This window comes from Zootoca vivipara, chromosome 1, assembly GCF_965207765.1.
Source record: "Zootoca vivipara chromosome 1, rZooViv2.hap1.1, whole genome shotgun sequence".
NCBI lineage: Eukaryota > Metazoa > Chordata > Lepidosauria > Squamata > Lacertidae > Zootoca > Zootoca vivipara.
The window spans coordinates 30,468,778-30,488,952 of record NC_142582.1 but is presented as its reverse complement, the minus strand read 5'-3'; the positions used below and the strand labels follow the sequence as shown (position 1 = coordinate 30,488,952).

General features: G+C 42.7%; 1 protein-coding gene across 4 annotated transcripts in view; it reads left to right on the top strand.

The window, feature by feature from the left end:
• Positions 1-20,175, top strand: part of GPD2 (glycerol-3-phosphate dehydrogenase 2) — an 85,051-nt gene that overhangs the window by 53,077 nt on the left and 11,799 nt on the right. For all 4 annotated transcript variants that reach the window (XM_035131806.3, XM_035131815.3, XM_088661199.1 and 1 more), the window contains 5 exons: positions 330-474; positions 7,589-7,782; positions 16,245-16,379; positions 17,701-17,876; positions 19,047-19,178. In XM_035131806.3, the coding sequence (XP_034987697.1) occupies positions 330-474; positions 7,589-7,782; positions 16,245-16,379; positions 17,701-17,876; positions 19,047-19,178 (782 nt within the window). The remainder of the gene's footprint in view (positions 1-329; positions 475-7,588; positions 7,783-16,244; positions 16,380-17,700; positions 17,877-19,046; positions 19,179-20,175) is intronic.

Here is a 20,175-nt window from a genome sequence, read left to right as displayed (position 1 = left end):
CGATAAATAAAAGTAAAATCGGGAGAGGGGAATCTTCTGCCACTCTAGATTTTATCTGAGAGGATTTTTCTCTCTCTCATTTTTTTCTTTTCTTTTTATTAAATTTATCCTCAAAACTACCGTATTTTCTAATTTTTGGTAACAATACTAGCTGCTAAGCTTCTGCGGTGTGCTCTGTGTGTGTGTGTGTGTGTGTGTGATGTGCATGTGTGTGTAGATAAATACACACACTTCACAATAGGTTAACTTCATAGATAAATTAATAATCCAGAGAGTCAGTGAACAGGGAAACAAATGGAGTATGTGATTGATGCTGTTTTCTTTCACAGGGCAGGAATTTGATGTCAGAGCCAAATGTGTTATCAATGCTACAGGACCTTTCACAGACTCCGTGCGGAAAATGGATGAGCAGACAGTACCAAACATCTGTCAGCCAAGCGCAGGCGTTCATATTGTGATGCCTGGCTATTACAGGTAACGATATTCAAAACCTGAATCATTTATAACAATCGGAAGAAGTGTGTCCAGTGTAGAAAATAAAGTTGTAGAGAGAGAGAGACTTGCTGCCGTTAATAGCGCAGGGTGAATGCAAGCTTTTATTTCCCCTTCTCTCCCCCCCCATCATTTTTGGTTTAGCTCAGAGGGGGGAAATGCCCTTACTGAAGACACATGGTACAGCCCTCCCCGTAACTCTGTCACCTTTTGAATGCTCAAAGAGCATTGCTTGTGTGTTGCCATGCCAAAATCTGCCTCTGGAAGTGGAATGCTTTCATATCAAGGGGAAGGCTTGACTGGTTCAAACTAAAGTGGGTAAGGAAGATGCTTTCTCTTCTGCCTAATCTACTTCACCTCTGCTCCCAGTTTAAATGCTGGAGCATTTCACTTGTGTGACTTTGGCAGCAAGCACCTTTGGAAGAACAAAAATCGGGCAATTTTTTGGCCATGCCTCAGTCGATCTTTTACCTCTAACCACTGCTGTGTCCTCCTGCTCCTCCCTGAATCAGCGGCTGAGCAAGTTGATCGGGCACCTGGGGTGGCGCGCATGCCCTGCGCCCAGGGGCGGGGCCAGGCCAGCTGGGGCAAGACACTCCGCGGGGCCTCCGAGGAGCCTGCCTGTCTCCTCCCACTCAGTCGCCCTACAGCTGAGGAGGAGGCAGTGGGTGGACTGTTAGGGACAGTGCAGAGCCTGCAGGCACCTAAGCCACCACATCACTCCCAGGAGAGGCGTGTGGCTCGGGTGTGCTGCAGGCCCCGCGGTGAGTGCCGCCCAGCATTTTGTCACCCCCCTCAGTGGTGACACCTGGGGTGGACCGCCACCGCACCCCCCTTCCTCCGTCCCTGCCCTGAGTATCATTTATTTGTTTGTTAAATTTCATCGGAGGATCATAGGGTGGTTTACAATATAAAAACACAAAAATATACAACATAGTAACAAGTAATAACAATTCCCACCCCAGTTTAAAAGGCCAACAATTGTTTAATAAGCCAAAGGCCTGGGAGAAGAGGAATGTTTTTGACGGTGCTGAAAGATATGTATTGAAGGCACCAGGCTAGCTTCCCCGAGTTTCGTGTAAGGAAAACGAACATGGATATGTGAGCTGATTCATAAAGCGTTTACAGCGTAACAGCTAAAAGGTAGTCTTAAGCAAGTTGACTCAAGGCCTGCGGCTACTGCATCGGCCTACATTACGTGACTGTCCTAAAGAAGTGCTTTGATCACTTGAGATGTTCTACATAAATGTAAAGTTTTAATAGTGGATTCAAAGATGTCCCTCCACATGTGGACAAGGGGACCTTCAGCTCATGGGAAGCGGCGCTAGAACATCATGCAAGGAAAGTGTGTGGCGGTGGGGAATCCGAAATATGTTCTTCCACTTTCGTGGGAGGTTGTGTACGCATAAGAGGCCAAGCAGAAGCATGAGAACTGCTATAGAACCTTCTTGTTATAGCCCTGCACAAACTCATGTGCATCATCTGCAGAACAGTGCTACTCTTCTTCTACTTGGGTCTCTTGCTTTAGGCTAGGAAATCCCATTGGACCATTTCATCATCTCTCCCTGCATTTCATCTGCAGTATGGCTAACTGGAAGAGAACACATAGTTAAAACAGGATCTTAGCCAACAGCTGAGTAAGGTGTGTGGCATCTTAGTCCACCTTTACCAAGGAACCATAGGGCTTGTTTCCTCTGTATATCACTTTGCCTGGCCTTGCCAGAGCACAGCAGGTACAGGAATTGGCTGCTAATTCACAGCTTTGTTGGATTGCTCCAGCCCTCAAGTGGTGTGGGATTTGCGTTCCAGCTTCTACCATTTATGGCGGGTAGCCAACATGGTGGCGTCCAGGTGTTTTGGACTACAACTCCCATGAGCCCTAGCCAGTATGGCTCTATGGTTAGGGAAGATGGCATTTGTAGTCCACTAAACCAGTGGGCACCATGTTGGTTACCCCTGCTTGATGGTATCCTTTTTTTGGTAGCGGGATCCCCGTACTCAATCCAGCTCAGAGGTTCCGTCTTGTCAAAGTCTAGGGCATCCATTATTCACCTATAAAGTGACAGAACTCTCAGACAAGGATATCTTTATTACACTCTGTAGTTAATACATGCTTAAAACTGGACAGCTGGGGCAATTACTCGCAGCTATTTGCATGGTTGCTACGGCTACAGCCCACATCATCCACCTACTATAATGAACAAAACGAGTACACTCAAAAGCATTCAGTAGAGATGGAAGGCGGGAGCAGCTGAAACGCAAATATTTTGGCTTTTCTTCTTTTGCTACGGGAGAGCTTGCGGGTAGTTACACCTTCAGTCTTAGATGGAGCCCAGGATTGTGTGTGCAGTCTGGTTTATACACAGTATAATAAACTCAGGGCCAGTCTCTCTCTTTGCCTTCTTCCTCAGCATCTCTCAATATGCAACTGACTTTGTTTCAGCGACAACTCCTGCCTATGCAGATCATTTGCTCTGCTGCTGAGTGAAAAGTAGATTGATCTCATCCTAAACATAGTTAAGCCGACGAATTTGTCTGTATAATAAATAATACACGCCATGCAGAAACAAACAAACAAACAAACAAACAAACAAACAAACGTGTGTATTAATTGAGCAACAGGTTTTTGCCCCTAGTGCCAACTAAATCCTGTTTAGCAGGAAAATGTGTGTCATTTCATTACAGTACTGGTCTCTTTGGGAAAGTACTTTGACATGATCTTGGGAAAATGGTAAATAGTTTAAAGGCTTTTTATGTGTAAATGTAGATAAGATTTAATTAATTTAATGTTAATACAATGCAAGCGTTTCCCAGTAGGTTCTTACATTTTTATATTCTTCATTAATAGTCCCTGTGTCCCCCTGCTCTCATTAATTCCGTTCTTCAGATACATGTCCTCATATAAGTACCTCCTGCATGACTTGCTCACACTCTGATGATGTTAGTGTGACTAATCTCATATAAATTTCAGCCCTTAATCCCGTTGATGTCGCCTGTAGTTTCTGCTATGTGTTGGCTACAGCAGTGGCTCTGGTTCTGCCTCTTAGAAGATGTAAAAACAGATCCCTGATCCGAAGATGGGCTTTCTTATTTTCTTTGAGAACAGTGTTAACATAGATTCTGCCTGCAGCAGTTACATCATTGGATGTAACATTCAAAAGGATGTAAACTATCCAACACCGTAGCTAAAGGGGCTTTCCCTTGAATTCAAAAATTAAACGTAGACACGTTGGCCGTAAGGGGAAAAAAAAATACAAAATCCACATTAGGGTAATACCTTTATTGCACCAGCCAGTACTCAGGCTAGATGTAAAACAAAGCAAGGCAAGGGTTGGGGCATTGGCTGGTGGTAACATCATGAATCTGTATCTGTTGAGAGCCGTAAGGAAGAAAGTAATAGGAGGCAGCAAACATTTTCCACACTGTTTAGGTGCAGTGCAGGCATCGGGTTGCATCAAGGCCTACTGGGAAGAAGAAATAAAGCAATGGTAGATTCCAAATGAATTTTAAAAACCCCAGTTGTTACCCAGGTCTGCCTCATTTCTTAGATGAAAAACACAGATTTATTGAAGAGGAGAATAAAAAGAAACTAGATAGTCTTATATATCTGAATATCTTTATACAGTCGTACCTTGGTTTTTGAACAGCTTAGTTCTTTAGCTCCGGAACGCCGCAAACCCAGAAGTGACTGTTCCGGTTTGCGAAATATTTTTTGAAACTGAAAATCCGATGGGGCTTCTGATTAGCTGCAGGAGCTTCCTGCAGCCAATAAGAAGCCACGCTTTGGTTTCCGAATGTTTTGGAAGTCGAACGGACTTCCGGAATGGATTCCATTCGACTTCCAAGGTATGACTGTATATCTCAAGTCTTTATATATCTGAAGATCACAGGGCAGTTTACAATATAAAAACACAACAATATATGGCATAATAACAAACAAAGACAATAACCCCACTACCACCACCATTTAAAAGGCCATAGATAATTTAATTATTAACCAAAGGCCTGGGAGAAAAGGAATGTTATTAACCAAAGGCCTGGTGCCTAAAGATACGTAATGAAGCACCAATTGAGCCTCCCAGGGGAGAGCATGCCACAAACAGGGAGGCAAGTGCAGAAAAGGCCTCTTCTCATGTTGCCACCTTTTGGACCTCTCGTGGAGGAGGCACATGAAGAAGGGCCTCAAAAGATGATTGCAGGGTCCAGGTAGGTTCATAAGGAGAGAGGCGGTCCTTGCTGTATTGCAGGCCTGAGCTGTATAGGTCAAAACCAGTACTTTGAATTGGATATTTGTGTTTCACTGAGCAGCATCCCGGAATCCATACCTAGATGTAGGCGTGGTTCAGAAAGTGTAAAAATAATTTTCGCCAGGTGGGTTAAGGTAAGTCATTCTCTGTCATAGGCCTTCAGTCCCACCTGGAACATGGAGTTAATAAAAGTGCTCTATTTTACGACATTGTTCTGTGATGTAGGTGAAGCTCTGTGGATGTCCTGAAATGCTTTATAAATGTTAAATAGTATTACTGTATCCTAAAATCTCACCCTGATTGTATTCTGGAATTTTCTGTTATTTGTCAGAGTAATTATTGAAAGGAGATCGAACAGGCAGTGATAGAAATGGGCAAGAAAGTTGGATTTGAAATCATTTACCATTTCCCCCAATTTAGGTTCTTCTAGCGATTCCATGACATTAAAAAAGAACGTAAATGATCTCCCAGCAATCTTTGCAAAGAATACACTCAGCCGCTCTGTAGTTCTGCTTATTTTATGCCAATTTAGAAACCTTATTTGAAAACTTTCCGAAAGTTTTTTGAAGATTCCGAGTCTGTATATTAAATTTCTAAGTTTTCCTGCCTCTCTAAATCAATAGTGAATTCATTTTGAAAAGTAATTACTTGTCTGCCATGGTTTACCTTACAAGTCCATGTTGACACCTACTTTTTAAGCTCTGCTTCTCCAAATGTATTCTTAAGCTGTATATAAATATCATCTCAAAGACTTCTTAGTTGCAGAACTTACACAAGTGTATGTAATTGTCATCTTCTCTTGGAGGGGCACTTCACATGTGACATTTCCCCTTCAACAGGAAAGTATCTGCAAGAAGAAACATGTGCACAGTCATGTATGAGAGTGAATGACTTTCTGTTTGGATGTAACTATATGGGTTTTTTATTATCATCAAGCTTAGAAGCTAATTCACAACAACCTTTGATTTGACTACTGCTTGAGTTACTATACTTTGCATTAAAACAGGTCTATCTTACTCAAGATGCCAGCTATTGTTGTTGTTGTTGTTGTTATTATTATTATTATTGCAAGAAGATCAAACCTATCCATTCTTAAGGAAAGCAGCCCTGAGTGTTCACTGGAAGGACAGATCCTGAAGCCGAGGCTCCAATACTTTGGCCACCTCATGAGAATAGAAGACTCCCTGGAAAAGGAAAAGACCCTGATGTTGGGAAAGATGGAGGGCATAAGGAGAAGGGGACGACGGAGGACAAGATGGTTGGACAGTGTTCTCGAAGCTACCAACATGAGTCTGACCAAACTGCGGGAGGCAGTGGAAGACAGGAGTGCCTGGCGTGTTCTGGTCCATGGGGTCACAAAGAGTCGGACACGATTAAATGACTAAACAACAACAATTACATTTATATCTCACTTTTCCTCCAAGGAGCTCAAGGTAGTATGCATGGTTCTCCCCTCTCCAGTTTATCCCCATGACAACCCTGTGAGGTAGGTTAGACTGAGAGATGGTGACAGGCTCAAGGTCACCCAGTGAGCTTCATGCCTATGTGCCAATTTGAATCCTGGTCTCCGAAGTTCAACACTCCAACCATTGCACCACACTCCAGTGTGTTTGGTTTTTCCTCCGCATTGTCCTCTTCATTACAGTCTCTAGCGGGTGTTTTTGCCTCCTTAAAGTGTGGGGCTTACAATCCCTATCCAACTAACTATATGGACCAGCTGCCAGGTTAAAGGCTGAGATACACACACACACACACACACACACACACACACACACACACACACACACTTAACCCCCCCTTAAATCTAAGATAAAAACACTATTGCCTGTCCTTTTACGTTCCCTACTACTAAACATCTTAAAGCTCCAAGGTGGTGTCTCATCTTAAAAAGCAGAGACATCACCTTGCCGACAAAGGTCCGTATAGTTAAAGCTATGGTTTTCTCAGTAGTAATGTATGGAGGTGAGAGCTGGACCATAAAGAAGGCTGATTGCCGAAGAATTGATGCTTTTGAATTATGGTGCTGGAGGAGACTCTTGAGAGTCCCATGGACTGCAAGAAGATCAAACCTATCCATTCTGAAGGAAATCAGCCCTGAGTGCTCACTGGAAGGACAGATCGTGAAGCTGAGGCTCCAATACTTTGGCCACCTCATGAGAAGAGAAGACGCCCGGGAAAAGACCCTGATGTTGGGAAATATTGAGGGCAGAAGGAGAAGGGGACGACAGAGGACAAGATGGTTGGACAGTGTTCTCGAAGCCACCAAGATGAGTCTGACCAAACTGCGGGAGGCAGTGCAAGACAGGAGTGCCTGGCGTGCTCTGGTCCATGGGGTCACGAAGAGTCGGACACGACTAAATGACTAAACAACAACTACCAAACAGCATCATCCTTCCATGAGATTAGGTCACTGCAGCTGTGCTGCAAACTAATGTAGAGAGCAGATACCCAAAGACAGCAAGTTGAGCCAGAGAATACATATTTAAAAGGATATTCCTGTTTTTAGAGATTGTGAACATAATACGACTGCACATACAACTTTCTCTCTTATTTGCATGGTTGTGCCTCATGTGGCCACTTAACACTCACTCTTTCTCAGAATAACAGCTCCTGGGGAAGGGAAACGGGAATCTGCTTGTGAGCTTTCCGAAAGCTTTCATTTTGAACCCTAATTGTGCTCTGTATAAGTTCTGTGAGTTCTGCAACAAGTGTCCCCAGTGTTATATGAATAACACTCCTAAACAAGTGCTTTATAGTATCTTATTTCTGCCTTTTTTCTTTTTGCTCTGAATGTTTTAAGGGATATGTGAATTTTTTGAAAACAACAACCCCAATTTGCTTTATTCCAGCCCTGATAATATGGGACTTCTTGACCCATCCACGAGTGATGGCAGAGTGATTTTCTTCTTGCCGTGGCAAAAGATGACTATTGCTGGTACTACGGATACTGCAACCGAAGTCACAAGTCACCCAATTCCTACAGAAGAAGATATCAATTTCATTTTGACGGAAGTGCGCAACTATCTTAGTTGTGATGTTGAAGGTAATTTTCGGCAAAATTAGCTCCAAGAATACTTCTGAGTCTATAAACCATGTTCTTTCCATAAACTGTGAAAAGCCATGCAGCACTTTTAAATTCCACCAAATGTATAATGGCGAATACTTCTGAGTCTATAAACCATGTTCTTTCCATAAACTGTGAAAAGCCATGCAGCACTTTTAAATTCCACCAAATGTATAATGGCATAAGCTTTCGTGGCTATAGGTGCCTGAAATGTTATCTTGAGTTGCAGGTATATACAGTATGCACACGGTTGCGGGATGGAGGAACAGACTTTAAGTAAACAAGTTGGATGGGAATGAAATGCTGGAAGTACAGTGATATTTGCACCAAGGTGTGTTTAGACTGACGCATGGTGTTGCTTCTGATATGAGGCAGAAATGCACACTGTGAAAAAGCGTAGCTTGGCAAGTATGTCCTACAGTGGTGATATCCAACCCATCCAGTTGGATGAACTCTGAGTGGCAGTGGAGCATCATTGGCATAGTTTCAGTAAAGTAGGTTAGGCTGAAAAATAGGATCACCTATGGAGCTCCATGGCTGAAGCTGATTTCTGCGTTCCTGTGGTCTTTTCACAACACAGTGCGAAGGGTAGGTGTGCCCCTCTAAATCTGCAGTGAACAAACACTAAAGAGGCCCGCCTGCCCTTTGTACTGCAGCAAGCATCAGTGTTACTTAGCTGTTGTGTAAAAAGTATGAAGCAGTTTTGTCTAATGATCTGAATATGGATTTCTTACATCTAACCCCCACCCCCAACTATGGCAGCACATCATATGATAGTCACATATCTGTTTTCACATCCCTGGGAAAGTTATTCAGGGTTATGTGACTTTTGCTCGACGTACCTTTAGAGTAATAAGGTATGTAAGAAGGGTAAAGTCAATTATTCCAGCACAAACTACAGTGGTACCTCTGGTCCGTTCCGGTGTGCGGTTCGCACCCGAAAAGTCCGCAACCAGAGCGGTGCTTCTGTGCACGCGCAAAGCACGATAGAGTGCTTCTGCGCATGCGCGAAGTGCACAGAATGCTTCTGTGCGTGCACATGCGGCGAAACCTGGAAGTAAACACTTCCGGGTTGGCCGCGTTCACAAGATGAAAAGACGCATCCTGAAGCGGACGCAACATGAGGTATGACTGTACTGTTCATGGCCTGGCACAATCACAAACATAAATTAGAAATTTCTAATTAGTGTTTTAAATGATAAATCAGACACTGATTATATTATACAATAGTATAATGGAGTATTTGCATTTGAATATCACCCCAGATGTGCAAGCCCACCATATAGTTAGGGATGCATTGAAAGCAACTGCTGGGGGGATTTGTATAGCAACATCAGCAAGAAGACAAAAATCATCATCATCATCATCATCATCATCCTTATTTATTATTTATTGAATTTATATACTGCCCTATACCCAGAGGTCTCATTATAAATATTCAGGATTTGGAAACCCAACATAAAAATAGGAGATCTTCAGCAATTTTATCAATGTGTGGAATTCTAATAATTATATTTATACCTTCAAAGAAGAGTATTTAATCCACATTAAGTGATAGGATTTGTAAGAGGTGAGTGTAGCTGCTAGCTTTCAATAGATCCTTAGGCATTAGAGAAATAGGAAGTCTCTACTTCAGCTGTGATTCACTTTCACCCTGCATACAGTGGTACCTCTACTTACGAATTTAATGCGTTCCGAACACACATTTGTAAGTCGAAAAAATTTGTAAGTCGAATCCCATAGGAATGCATTGGGAGAAAAAATTCGTAAGTTGAAGCAACCCTATCTAAAAATTCGTAAGTTGAAAAAATCCTATCTAAACTGCATCCAAGATGGCGGACGGAGCTCAATTTGTAAGTAGAAAAATTCGTAAGTAGAGTTATTTGTAAGTAGAGGTACCACTGTAGTTTTATTTTTTTAAAAAAGTTAAGAAATCTGCCAGCAACAACTTCCTGCTGTATTCAGCTTCTTTAGAATGATCTCAAACTAGGAGAGTTATTTCCTGGCGCCCATCTCAACAAGGGGAACACTGGGAAGCTAAAATGACACACCGTTTGTTTAATATAGAAGAAGAAGAGTTTGGATTTGATATCCCGCTTTATCACTACCCGAAGAAGTCTCAAAGCGGCTAACATTCTCTTTCCCTTCCTCCCCCACAACAAACACTCTGTGAGGTGGGTGGGGCTGAAGTGTGACTAGCCCAAGGTCACCCAGCAGCTGCATGTGGCGGAGCGGATATGCGAACCTGGTTCCCCAGATTATGAATCCACCACTCTTAACCACTACACCACACTGGCTCAAAGGCAGCCAATATAGCACCATCCAGATGTTTTGGATACAACCCCCATTGTCCCTGACTATTGACCCAGTCTGATAATTCACAACATCTAATGGGTGCCATATTGGCTATCCCTGTTATAGGACATTGAAGAGTCTTCTGATAATCAGCCAACTGGAATCTGATTTGAGTATTGAGATACACAAGAAGCTTCAGATTTCATTACCAAGCCCCTGAATCATCTAGTCCTTTAAAAATGATTCTATAAAAAGGCATGAACTCTAAGTTGCCCTTTGTAGGTGTTGACAGAGGCTGAATATTCATATTCGGCAACCTCCTCTCCACAGACTGAAAATTCTAGATTGCTTGTTTGTTCTTCCTTGAAATGGGTAATTGATAGTTCTGTTATTGTTGTAGCCATTAAAGAAAAATGGTCTACTGGAGAAGGGGGGGGGGAACCGCTATCATTAGGTCCCTCGTGCAGAAATTAATAAAGAGCTGTGGTTTGTCAGGCAAGGTGGTTGGTTACACTAAGCTGCAGCTTGGAGAATTGATTAAGACAGAATTTTTTGCAGGGCAGTTCTGCCGAAGTAGTTTTCTTGAGCATTTAATTCTTTTGAAAGTAACCAACCTGGGTTGCACACTGTTTTTCCACATGTGTAATTAGTCGTGTTTATAGATTGTCTGTTAGAGAATTAACAATTGTGCTGGCCGTATCAACTCACTGCAGACCTGCCTTTTTGCTGCCAAATACAGTGGCAGGGTTATCAACTTACACAGGCTTGGATGTGTTCCAGCTGTTTAATTATAGTGTCACACATGCTGCTTTTTTTCTAGATTCATTAATTTATAAATGTAATATGGTATCTTATTTCTGTGATTAGCACTTCATTCTGGTGGGTTAAACATGCTGGCAGAACAACATTGATTTCTCAGATCTCTTCTCTGTTCTTTCGGGATATTTTTACAAGGCATTATTGATTTTTCTGTTAACACTCCTGTGAAAGCAGTATCTTAAAATATGTAACCCTCCCCCCCCTCACCAGACCCTGACACACAAGCCTTTGTGTAAGATTGCTTTTATCCATTGTTAAGTAAGAGGATGAAATTAGTTTTACAGACTTTTGCAGCTCTGTTTCATTTAGGGGAGGTTAATAGTAAAACATCTGCTCTGTGAGTGAGAAGGGAGTCTTTAGGTACCATTACGGTCTTTATTGTGGCTGGGTCCTTTTCGTTTTTTTAAAGGGTCACTTGGGTGCAGTTGTTGGCTAAACAAGATTCCGGTTTTTGATTTGGAGGGTGGCACTTGTCATGGTTATCATCCAAGCAGTGGTTGTGCCAACTGCACCAAAATCTACACACTTCTAGTATACCATTGTGGATTGCGTCTCAGAGGGCTAGTTTCGGCCTTTTTCAAAGTACAAATTGAAACTAATGAGAGGCTGTGGAACAGTGGACCAAAGACTGTAAAAAGTACTTTGATATTTAAAGTTTGTCCAATAGACCTTCATGCAGCACATAGTTAAACTATTATTAGTACTGTACAGTATTAGTATTATTTATTCAATTTGATCTGAAGTTCATCTGAAGTTCTCAGGCTGGTGTACAATTTTAAAAACATAATTTACATAGCATAGTAATTTTTAAAAAAAAACCACAGAAAAATAATAATAGCAGTCTCCCCACTTTTAAAAGGCCATAGATTATTCAATAGCTCACTCTCAAATGAGTCATGACCACCAACTTAGATGAATGGATAAATTCATTGAGGAGAAAGCTTATCAATGGCTACTGGCCATGATAGCTATGCTTTGCTTCCACAGCTGGAGACAGTAATGCTTCCAAATGCCAGTTGCTGGAGACCACAGAAAGGGAGAGTGCTCTTGTGCTCAGGTCCTGCTTGTGTGTTTTCCACAGGCATCTGGTTTGCCACTGTGAAAGCAGGATGCTGGACTAGATAGGACAATGGCTGGATCCAGCAGGATCTTATAATGTCCTTATGACCTCTCCAGGACTCTGTGTGTGCTTGATTTTGAAGACAGGGCTCCTACAATATTTGTTAATGTCCACATGGAGATAGCAACTAGCTGCCTTGGGTTTTGTTCATGGAAAGGCAGAATACAAATTTGACTAATAAGTACCAGTACCAGTTTTAAAGCTAAAATAAGTGGAGGCAAGTGCAATATAACTGCTAATCATGCTTAGTTGCCTAAAACGTTTTCTTCCTGTTTCAAGATCCAACAGTTTTCCTTTTTTCATAATCATGGTCTTTCAGTATTGGGTTAATTGCACATACTTCATTCCCCCCCCCCCCATTGTAAAGCACATACATTTTATCGTGACTTTCTTCCAAGGAGATTAGGGCAGTTTAAGATTTCACACCCATTTTATCTGTACAACAGCCCTGTGGCATATGTTAAGCTTGAGACTGGGAAAGTGACCGACTCAAGGACACACAGTTTCATGATAGAGCAGGGATTTGAGTTGTCTTATGTCCAACACCCATTTTTACTTTGCTGCCCTGGTTCTAGTGACATTTCTGTTGTGTGTTCATTGGGTTTGTTCAGACCTTCAAACCATTGCATCAGTATCCTTCAGATTAAGGGACATGGGCTGATGAACTCTTTATATATTTGTATGTGCATGGGCACAGTGTTTTGTATTAACTACATATGATGTTGAATGCTCACAATGGCAAAGCTGTTCCCTCACCCCACTCACCTTGTATATTATATTGCCAAAGCAGTCATTCTGTGAACTGGCCCTTGGATGGTTGTGCTTTGATATGATTTATTATTTTATGAAAAGGGCTACAGCGTTTTACAGCCTTCCTCTCTGCTGGAAAAAGACCTTATGTGGGGGGGGGGAACGTAGGGCCATAGTGTAGAAACTATATATTGAAACTACCTCAATTATATTGTAAAATAAATGACACCTTCTGTGATATTAAGTATGAGGCTCTACGGTTCTTCATTAAATCTGCGTTTCTCAGCTTCCATTGGGAGATTTCCCTTTTAAATTTGGCAGAAGGAAAGACTGTGCACTCACTCGCCTGACTGCCACCCTAGGTTGGAAAACACTGAAACAAATCTGTTGATGGGTTGTTATGCCTTAGTCCTTCCTGAAGCACATTGAGGGTAACAACAACAACAACAACACTTGCTGTGTGCTGCTTCATTTTGTGTTTTTCGTTTTGGACCAGTGATGTCAGGTTATGTAGTCTTATAGAACATGCTTCCTGTTCAGATTCCTGTCCTACTTTACAGTCTACTGTAGGCTTGCAAATCTGTTTTCAATAGAAGCGCTAAGAAAAATACTTTTGTAATTAGAGGCCCTAGCAGTGAATGTTAGATTAAACGTTTTCCAGGAAATAAAACAAAAGATGGGAAGTGTGCTCTAAAAAGAGGATAGATGCAATGATAGTAAACTATGGCGCACATAAAATACTTTGCTACAGTATAAGTTTAAAACTTCTATGGCAATAGTCTATTCATTGGACATAGATACAGAAGGCAATAAGAGGTTGTCATTCTGTGTCCCCCCATATATATATATTTTCATATTTGCTCCACTCTGGGTAAAGTTCAATTTACATTTGTGTAGCAGTGCTTACCTGTTTTTATCCTCACCCTCTACCCTTTCTGTCCTAGTGCCACCAGTGGTCATAATCTAATGATCCCGTGGAGGTTATAGCTGTATTGATAAATAGACAAAGAATTTTTATTTATTAGTCTCTTTTTCCCCAGAGTGACTCAAAGCGACTTACATTAAAATCAGTTAAGAAGAACCAATAAAAAACCTAAAACCACATCCATACAAAGAAAAGGCATGGCTTACAGATCCCGACTTACTAAAACGAGGCCATAATGCCGCCTTTCAAATTAAGGGCCAAAAGCCTGGGTAAAGAAAAAAGTATTTTCCGGGTACCTAAAAATAGATAAAGATGGCACCAGGCATGTAATATTTGCACAAGAGGGGAGTCCCCACTGAAAAGGCCCAATCTCTAGCCTCTGAACCTTCCATGGAAGGGGTGCACATGAATTATCACAGGGTCTGGGCTTGTTCATTTATAGGAGAGGCGGTCCTTGAGGATCTGGGGTCCTGAACTGTATAATTGGTCAAATGCTTGTTAGGAAGATAGAGCAATTATAGCCAGTAAATGTAGAAGCAGCCGGAGTATTTATTTTCATTTTATTTGTTACATTAATTCCGCTTTAAGAAACTGATGAGTGGCATTGTAGTCGCACTGGGTCAGTTGAGACATATCATTTCCCCATCCTCCAAAACAAAAGTATTAACACATAATGCAGCAAAGCAGTCTAAAGGAAATTATGTGCAGAATGCAAAATTCAAGGAGAAAGTAGCTCATTACTGAGTTGGATTGGGAAGGTAAGGTGTCATGTTGCTTTCAAGAGAAGTATCAGATAAGACCCACTGATGGAGGAGGGCCCTTGGCTCTATTCTATCTTGATGACAAGTGGATAAGTAAAGTGTTTTGGTGCTTGGCCACAGTGACATTTTCCTGACCCTTTTGAGGTGGTCTAAAAGGAAACGGCGTAACCTGAGTACTAAAAGAAATAATAAATCCAAACAGAGGGCCATAAGTGTGAAAACCGATAAATTTTAAATTTCCTTGACCTCCTTCACCTATGCAGAGCTACTCAGAAAATCTGCCTTCCATAAAATGCATGCAGTGAATGACTACACTGCTCTTTCCCAAGGTTTGACCAGATAAAAATATGATGAAACTTTTGAAGCCACTCAACACAGTCATTCTGTGTGTGGCTGGGCAAGCTCAGATTTTATGATACATGTGGCAAATGGTTTGTCTGAATAGTTCCAGGCATATTGTGTTTTTGCACTTGACTACTTAAGTCACAGTTCTAAAAACACAGTAACTTTGAGCTTTGCCCAAGCATATAGATTATCTGTTTTTCATTAAACGTAAAGGGACCCCTGACCATTAGGTCCAGTCGCGGACGACTCTGGGGTTGTGGCACTCATCTCGTTTTATTGGCCGAGGGAGCTGGCATACAGCTTCCGGGCCATGTGGCCAGCATGACTAAGCCGCTTCTGGCAAACCAGAGCAGCACCTGGAAATGCCGTTTACCTTCCCACCAGAGCGGTACCTATTTATCTACTTGTACTTTGACGTGCTTTCGAACTGCTAGGTTGGCAGGAGCTGGGACCAAGCAACAGGAGCTCACTCCGTTGCGGGGATTCGAACCGCCAACCTTCTGATTGGCAAGCTCTAGGCTCTGTGGTTTAACCCACAGCGCCACCCGTGGCCCTTCATTAGCATAGTGCAATTTGGAGCAAAAAATGAGCAATTGGATTACTTGGCTGATTTTTTGCTTGCTATGTCAGAAAGCAAGTTGGAGGCAGGCTTGTTATCATTCTGCTCCTAGGAAGATAAGCAAGTTGTGGTTCCAGATATTCACCCTCTATCCAACAATGTGAATAGTGATAATGCCAGCAGCATGGCTTACCATGCTATCCAAGTATGGGCATTGTATATATGTTTCTAGGAGGACCAGAATCTTAAAAATGATCATGGGTGTTCTCAATATTCTATTGAGCTTGAAGGTAATAAGACACATGTATTGTGCTACATGTTGCCATGCCGAGATCTCAAGTTAACTTCCTAATGCCCTTTGGTGTGTGTCAGTATAAACGGCACGTGTACTTAGCTGCTTGTCTACTGTAGCATTGTATGGCAGAAAATGCATGCTTTTGAATGGCTGCGGGAACAGATTTTATAATGCCTTTGTGATCAAAAGGTTTCATGACGTTAAGACCTTGGTGGTGGTTAAATTTTGACATCCAGGAAATTTTTCTGTGTGATTTCCATTGATGCAAACTTTCATTTTGGGTAAATTAGACTATGTTTTCTTGACTTCCCCCTTTTCCAAAATGAGTATACACTGCTTAAACATTATTGAATCAAAAGTTGCAGTTGTACCTCTCTTTCTTCTTTCTTTACCTTTCTGTCATTAACATTTGCAGAGCTGGCAATGTTATTTTCCCAAGATTACATCGGTGGCATATTTTTAAAATGGTTGTTGTTGTTGTTGTTGTTGTTGTTGTTGTTGTTGTTGTTGTTGTTGTTACTTTCCTGAGGAAGCACTTCTGATGGGATTTCTTTTTTTCTTTTCAACCACAGTGAGGAGAGGAGATGTCTTGGCAGCATGGAGTGGGATTCGTCCCCTAGTAACAAACCCCAATTCTAAAGACACCCAATCCATATCTCGGAATCATGTGGTGCATGTTAGCGACAGCGGCCTTGTGACTATAGCAGGTACCAGACCTTCACTTTCAACCTGAGATGCTTGGGCGGGGGGAGGGGGATGCAATGGGTGAGGTGGCTGGGTGCTACACTTGAAAGAAGTGGTAAGTGGAAGGGCTAAGCCACCGTCTTCCAGCACAATTGTTTTGTTTCAAATGGCATCCTCCCACTACCTCTTGATAACAGAAAATATTTGTAGACTAAGGTTTGTTAGCTCAGTTGTCTTAGCTTGATGGAAGACCCCATGAGCGCATTTTTAGAGGGGAACAGGCACTGGCCTACAAGTGACTTAAATATAAAGGACTATGCACACCACACCTCAAGTCATTAGTAGCAGTACCAGTCATACCCCTGGTGTATCAGAGACCCACCCTCATCTTTCCCTGACAGCTACTGATGTGAGCAACAGGTCTGGGTCAAGGCACAGGAACATTCTTCTAGCAAGACAGTAAGCAACACAGGTGCTTCATAAAGCAATAGGCAATCAAAACAGCTGTGTGGCATATTCGCTGGTGCCAGGCACTCGATTCTCCCAATTATAGAGCCTTTTCAACTCAGCGGTTGCACTGGCTGAAGCTAATGTAAAGATTCCCACTTGCGCAATGGGGCTTTCCCTCTGCATGCACCCAACACTCCCCCCCCCATCTGCTCTGAACGGTCAGGAGAACCCCCAGAACAGCACATGGGGAGAGGAGAGGAGAGGAGAGGAGAGATTGTTCTGTTGTCCAAGTGGAAGTGCTTGTGCCAATGGAATGATCTCCTTAGCACTAAGTTGAATGCAACATCAAGCCAACATGAAAAAGCCTTTGCTCTGACCTTAATAAACTGGCAGGCTTTTTTAGTCATTGAATTCTTTATTAGTTAATCGATCATTAACTTTAATGGTCTAGCACCTGGTGCCGAGTGAAGTTAGTCAGATGCGTAGACTGCAGTTCTCAGTTCTGAAACAATGGGACTTTTTTTGAGGGAGACTACAGTTGTACCTCGGATTATGTACCCAATCCGTTCCGGGGTGCTGTTCGCACCCCAAAAAGTACGCAACCTGAGTGTCCATTTTGCACATGTGCAAAAGCACGATATCACACTTCTGTGCATGCGCAGACTGCATGCGTGGCGAAAAGCAGTGAAAAATATTTCCGAGTTTGTGGAGTACGCAACCCGAAGCATACGTAACCCAAGGTATGACTGTAGTTTCAAGGGTTGTTACATGGGATTTGTATTGGATTGTTGCCTGATTTTGTAATTTAGAAACCCTAAACCACAAATTGTTGAGGTAGATAGGAAGTGGCGGATGCAGGGCGCCTTCAGTATTCTTTTAAATTAATGTTTCCAGGTGGGAAATGGACAACCTATCGCTCGATGGCAGAGGATACAATTGATGCTGCAATAAAAGCTCATGGCCTGCGCGCGGGTCCCTGTAAGACAGTGGGTCTCTTCTTACAGGGTGGAGAGGGTTGGAGCCCGACTCTTTATATTCGACTGGTTCAAGATTATGGACTTGAGAGTGAGGTGAGGCTTGTGGTGTGATTTCTTTTTAAATCTTAAAACAATGCCGTAAAGAATGCAACACCTTGGATCCGAAGAACTGTGGGCAGAGGGGAACGTTATTTTTATTTCACAATACTTTTGCAGCTTGATTGTACTAAAACCTCAAAGCAGTTTACAAAAAAGGATCTTGCCCAGCCTGCTGTAGCTTCCTGCAGCCGGCCCCCAACCTTTCTCGAGGGTTTTTAAGGCCACTATTGAACAGTGTGGGCTGGGTTAACTGCAGAGGGGCTGTTGGAGGAAGCTCCTTCTGTGAGCAGAGGAGTTTGTGACTTTCATGTCACTTGTCCTCTGGATACTGGTGTTGGTAGGGACCATTGCCCTGCCCTACTAACTGATCCAGGTGTTGCCACTACAACCAGCCTACGGATGTTCAGAGGGACCACACAGGAAGCAAAGGAGGATGGAAGAGGCGGGCATGAAGGCAATGAGAAGAGGAAGCAGAGGATGCAGCGGGAGAAGCTAGAATGAGGCAAAAGGTTGGGACTTGTTGGGCAAGGGGTAGTGGAAGAAAGGGAAAGGGGCTTCCCTTCTTTCACTCAAAATGCCTCTTATTTTGGCCCTTACCTAATTCAAAGTTCTTTGTTTAGATTAAGATTTTTTTAAAAAAGCATATGCATCAAGTGATTAAAAGCCAACTATAAATGTTGTTTAACTGGGCTAAATTGAGCCTTAACCCATTATTATTACTACTATCGTTTCTGTTGTTGTTGTTGTTGTTGTTGTTGTTGTTCAGGGGCTCTATGCTCTGTAACCCCAATTTACACAATCCCAGTTTTGATCAGTGTGCGCACGCACACGCGTGCTGTCTCCTAACCGTGACAGTCGAAGAAGCCTCTTGGCTTCTTGGTCCCAAGCAAAGCTATTCTTCAAATGTGACGACAGTAGCAGAAACCTTGAAGCGTCATCAGTCACTGTTCCATTGATACATGCATAGCCGTGTTAGTGCTAGCCTAAGCGTTCCCAGCCTGAGCTGTTTCCTCCCACCCAGCCCTCATCGGATGCCGCCTTTGACCTATTAGTTAACAGGCCACAGGAAAACTGTCAAGGGCAGCTCCTTCAAGATGGAGCTGTATTCCAGGAAGTGCTGGCTGATGAAACAGTTCTTTTTTTAATCCGCTCTTGATCCCGTAGGTGGCTCAACATCTCTCAAATACATTTGGGGACAAGGCCTTTGAAGTGGCAAAGTTGGCCCAGGTGACCGGGAAGAGATGGCCTATTGTTGGAAATCGCCTGGTTTCCGAGTTTCCTTACATTGAGTCTGAGGTATGACGGTGAGACCCTTTGTTGACATATTGCTTCTTTCCTTCTCCGCCGCACCGCAGTTGTGTTTAAATGCTCTGCTCTCTTGAAGATGCCATAGCTTAGCTTATTCTGCCTACTCCCTGGTGACATCAACTCACAGAGGTAGCGCTATACACAGCAAAGTTCTCCCTGCCTCATCCTACCCTCCCCACACTTCCCCAGTTTAAATCTTGGCTCTGCCATTAGGCAAGCCAATATCTCTCAGCCTTGGATACAGTCTCCATCTGCGACATCAGCGTGATAAATACTGATCTACCTTACAGGGTTGTCGTTATTATGGGCAAAGTGGTTTTAACATTCTAAGGCGTTATAAATGCTTGCTGTTATCCAGGTAACTCAAATTGTCCTTCCCATTCCCCATAGGGGGAAAAGCAGAACAGGGCTGCCGGTAGGAACTGAAAAGGGTGGTATGCTTAGGGAGAAGCAAACAGCAGGTGGAATTATGTGCACACATATGAGCTAGAAAGGATGTAAAGCAGGACAGGTTTTACACTGAAGTGAGGTAAGCATGCATTACCTGCTTGTGTGTCTGCACATCAAGTTGCTGTCAAAGGCACGGCTGCAGTGGCCAGTCAAAACGCTGGCAATCCTATTAGGATCCTGGGATTATTAGGAGGAACAGGCTCAGGGCATGTAGCAGTGTGCAAAGAGTACCTTGTAAAGTGCCGATGGTGGAAGATCTACTAAGTTAGGAAGGGATTGCAGTTCTCTAAAGAATATTTATACCTATGGATGAATCTCTCCTTCCCTGCCCAAGAGAACGTGAAGTATAACCTCTGAATTTCTGGGTGAAATGTGTTTTGATCAAATGCGATACCAAATGCACCTCTTTTTAATCCGAGAAAACAAACGGACAGAGGACCATTGTAGTGTAACAAAAGTTCATCTCAGTAGCCCAGAATGTATGCTTTCGAATCAGGGCGATGGTGGGTAACTCCATCTTGAATCACAGTCTGTA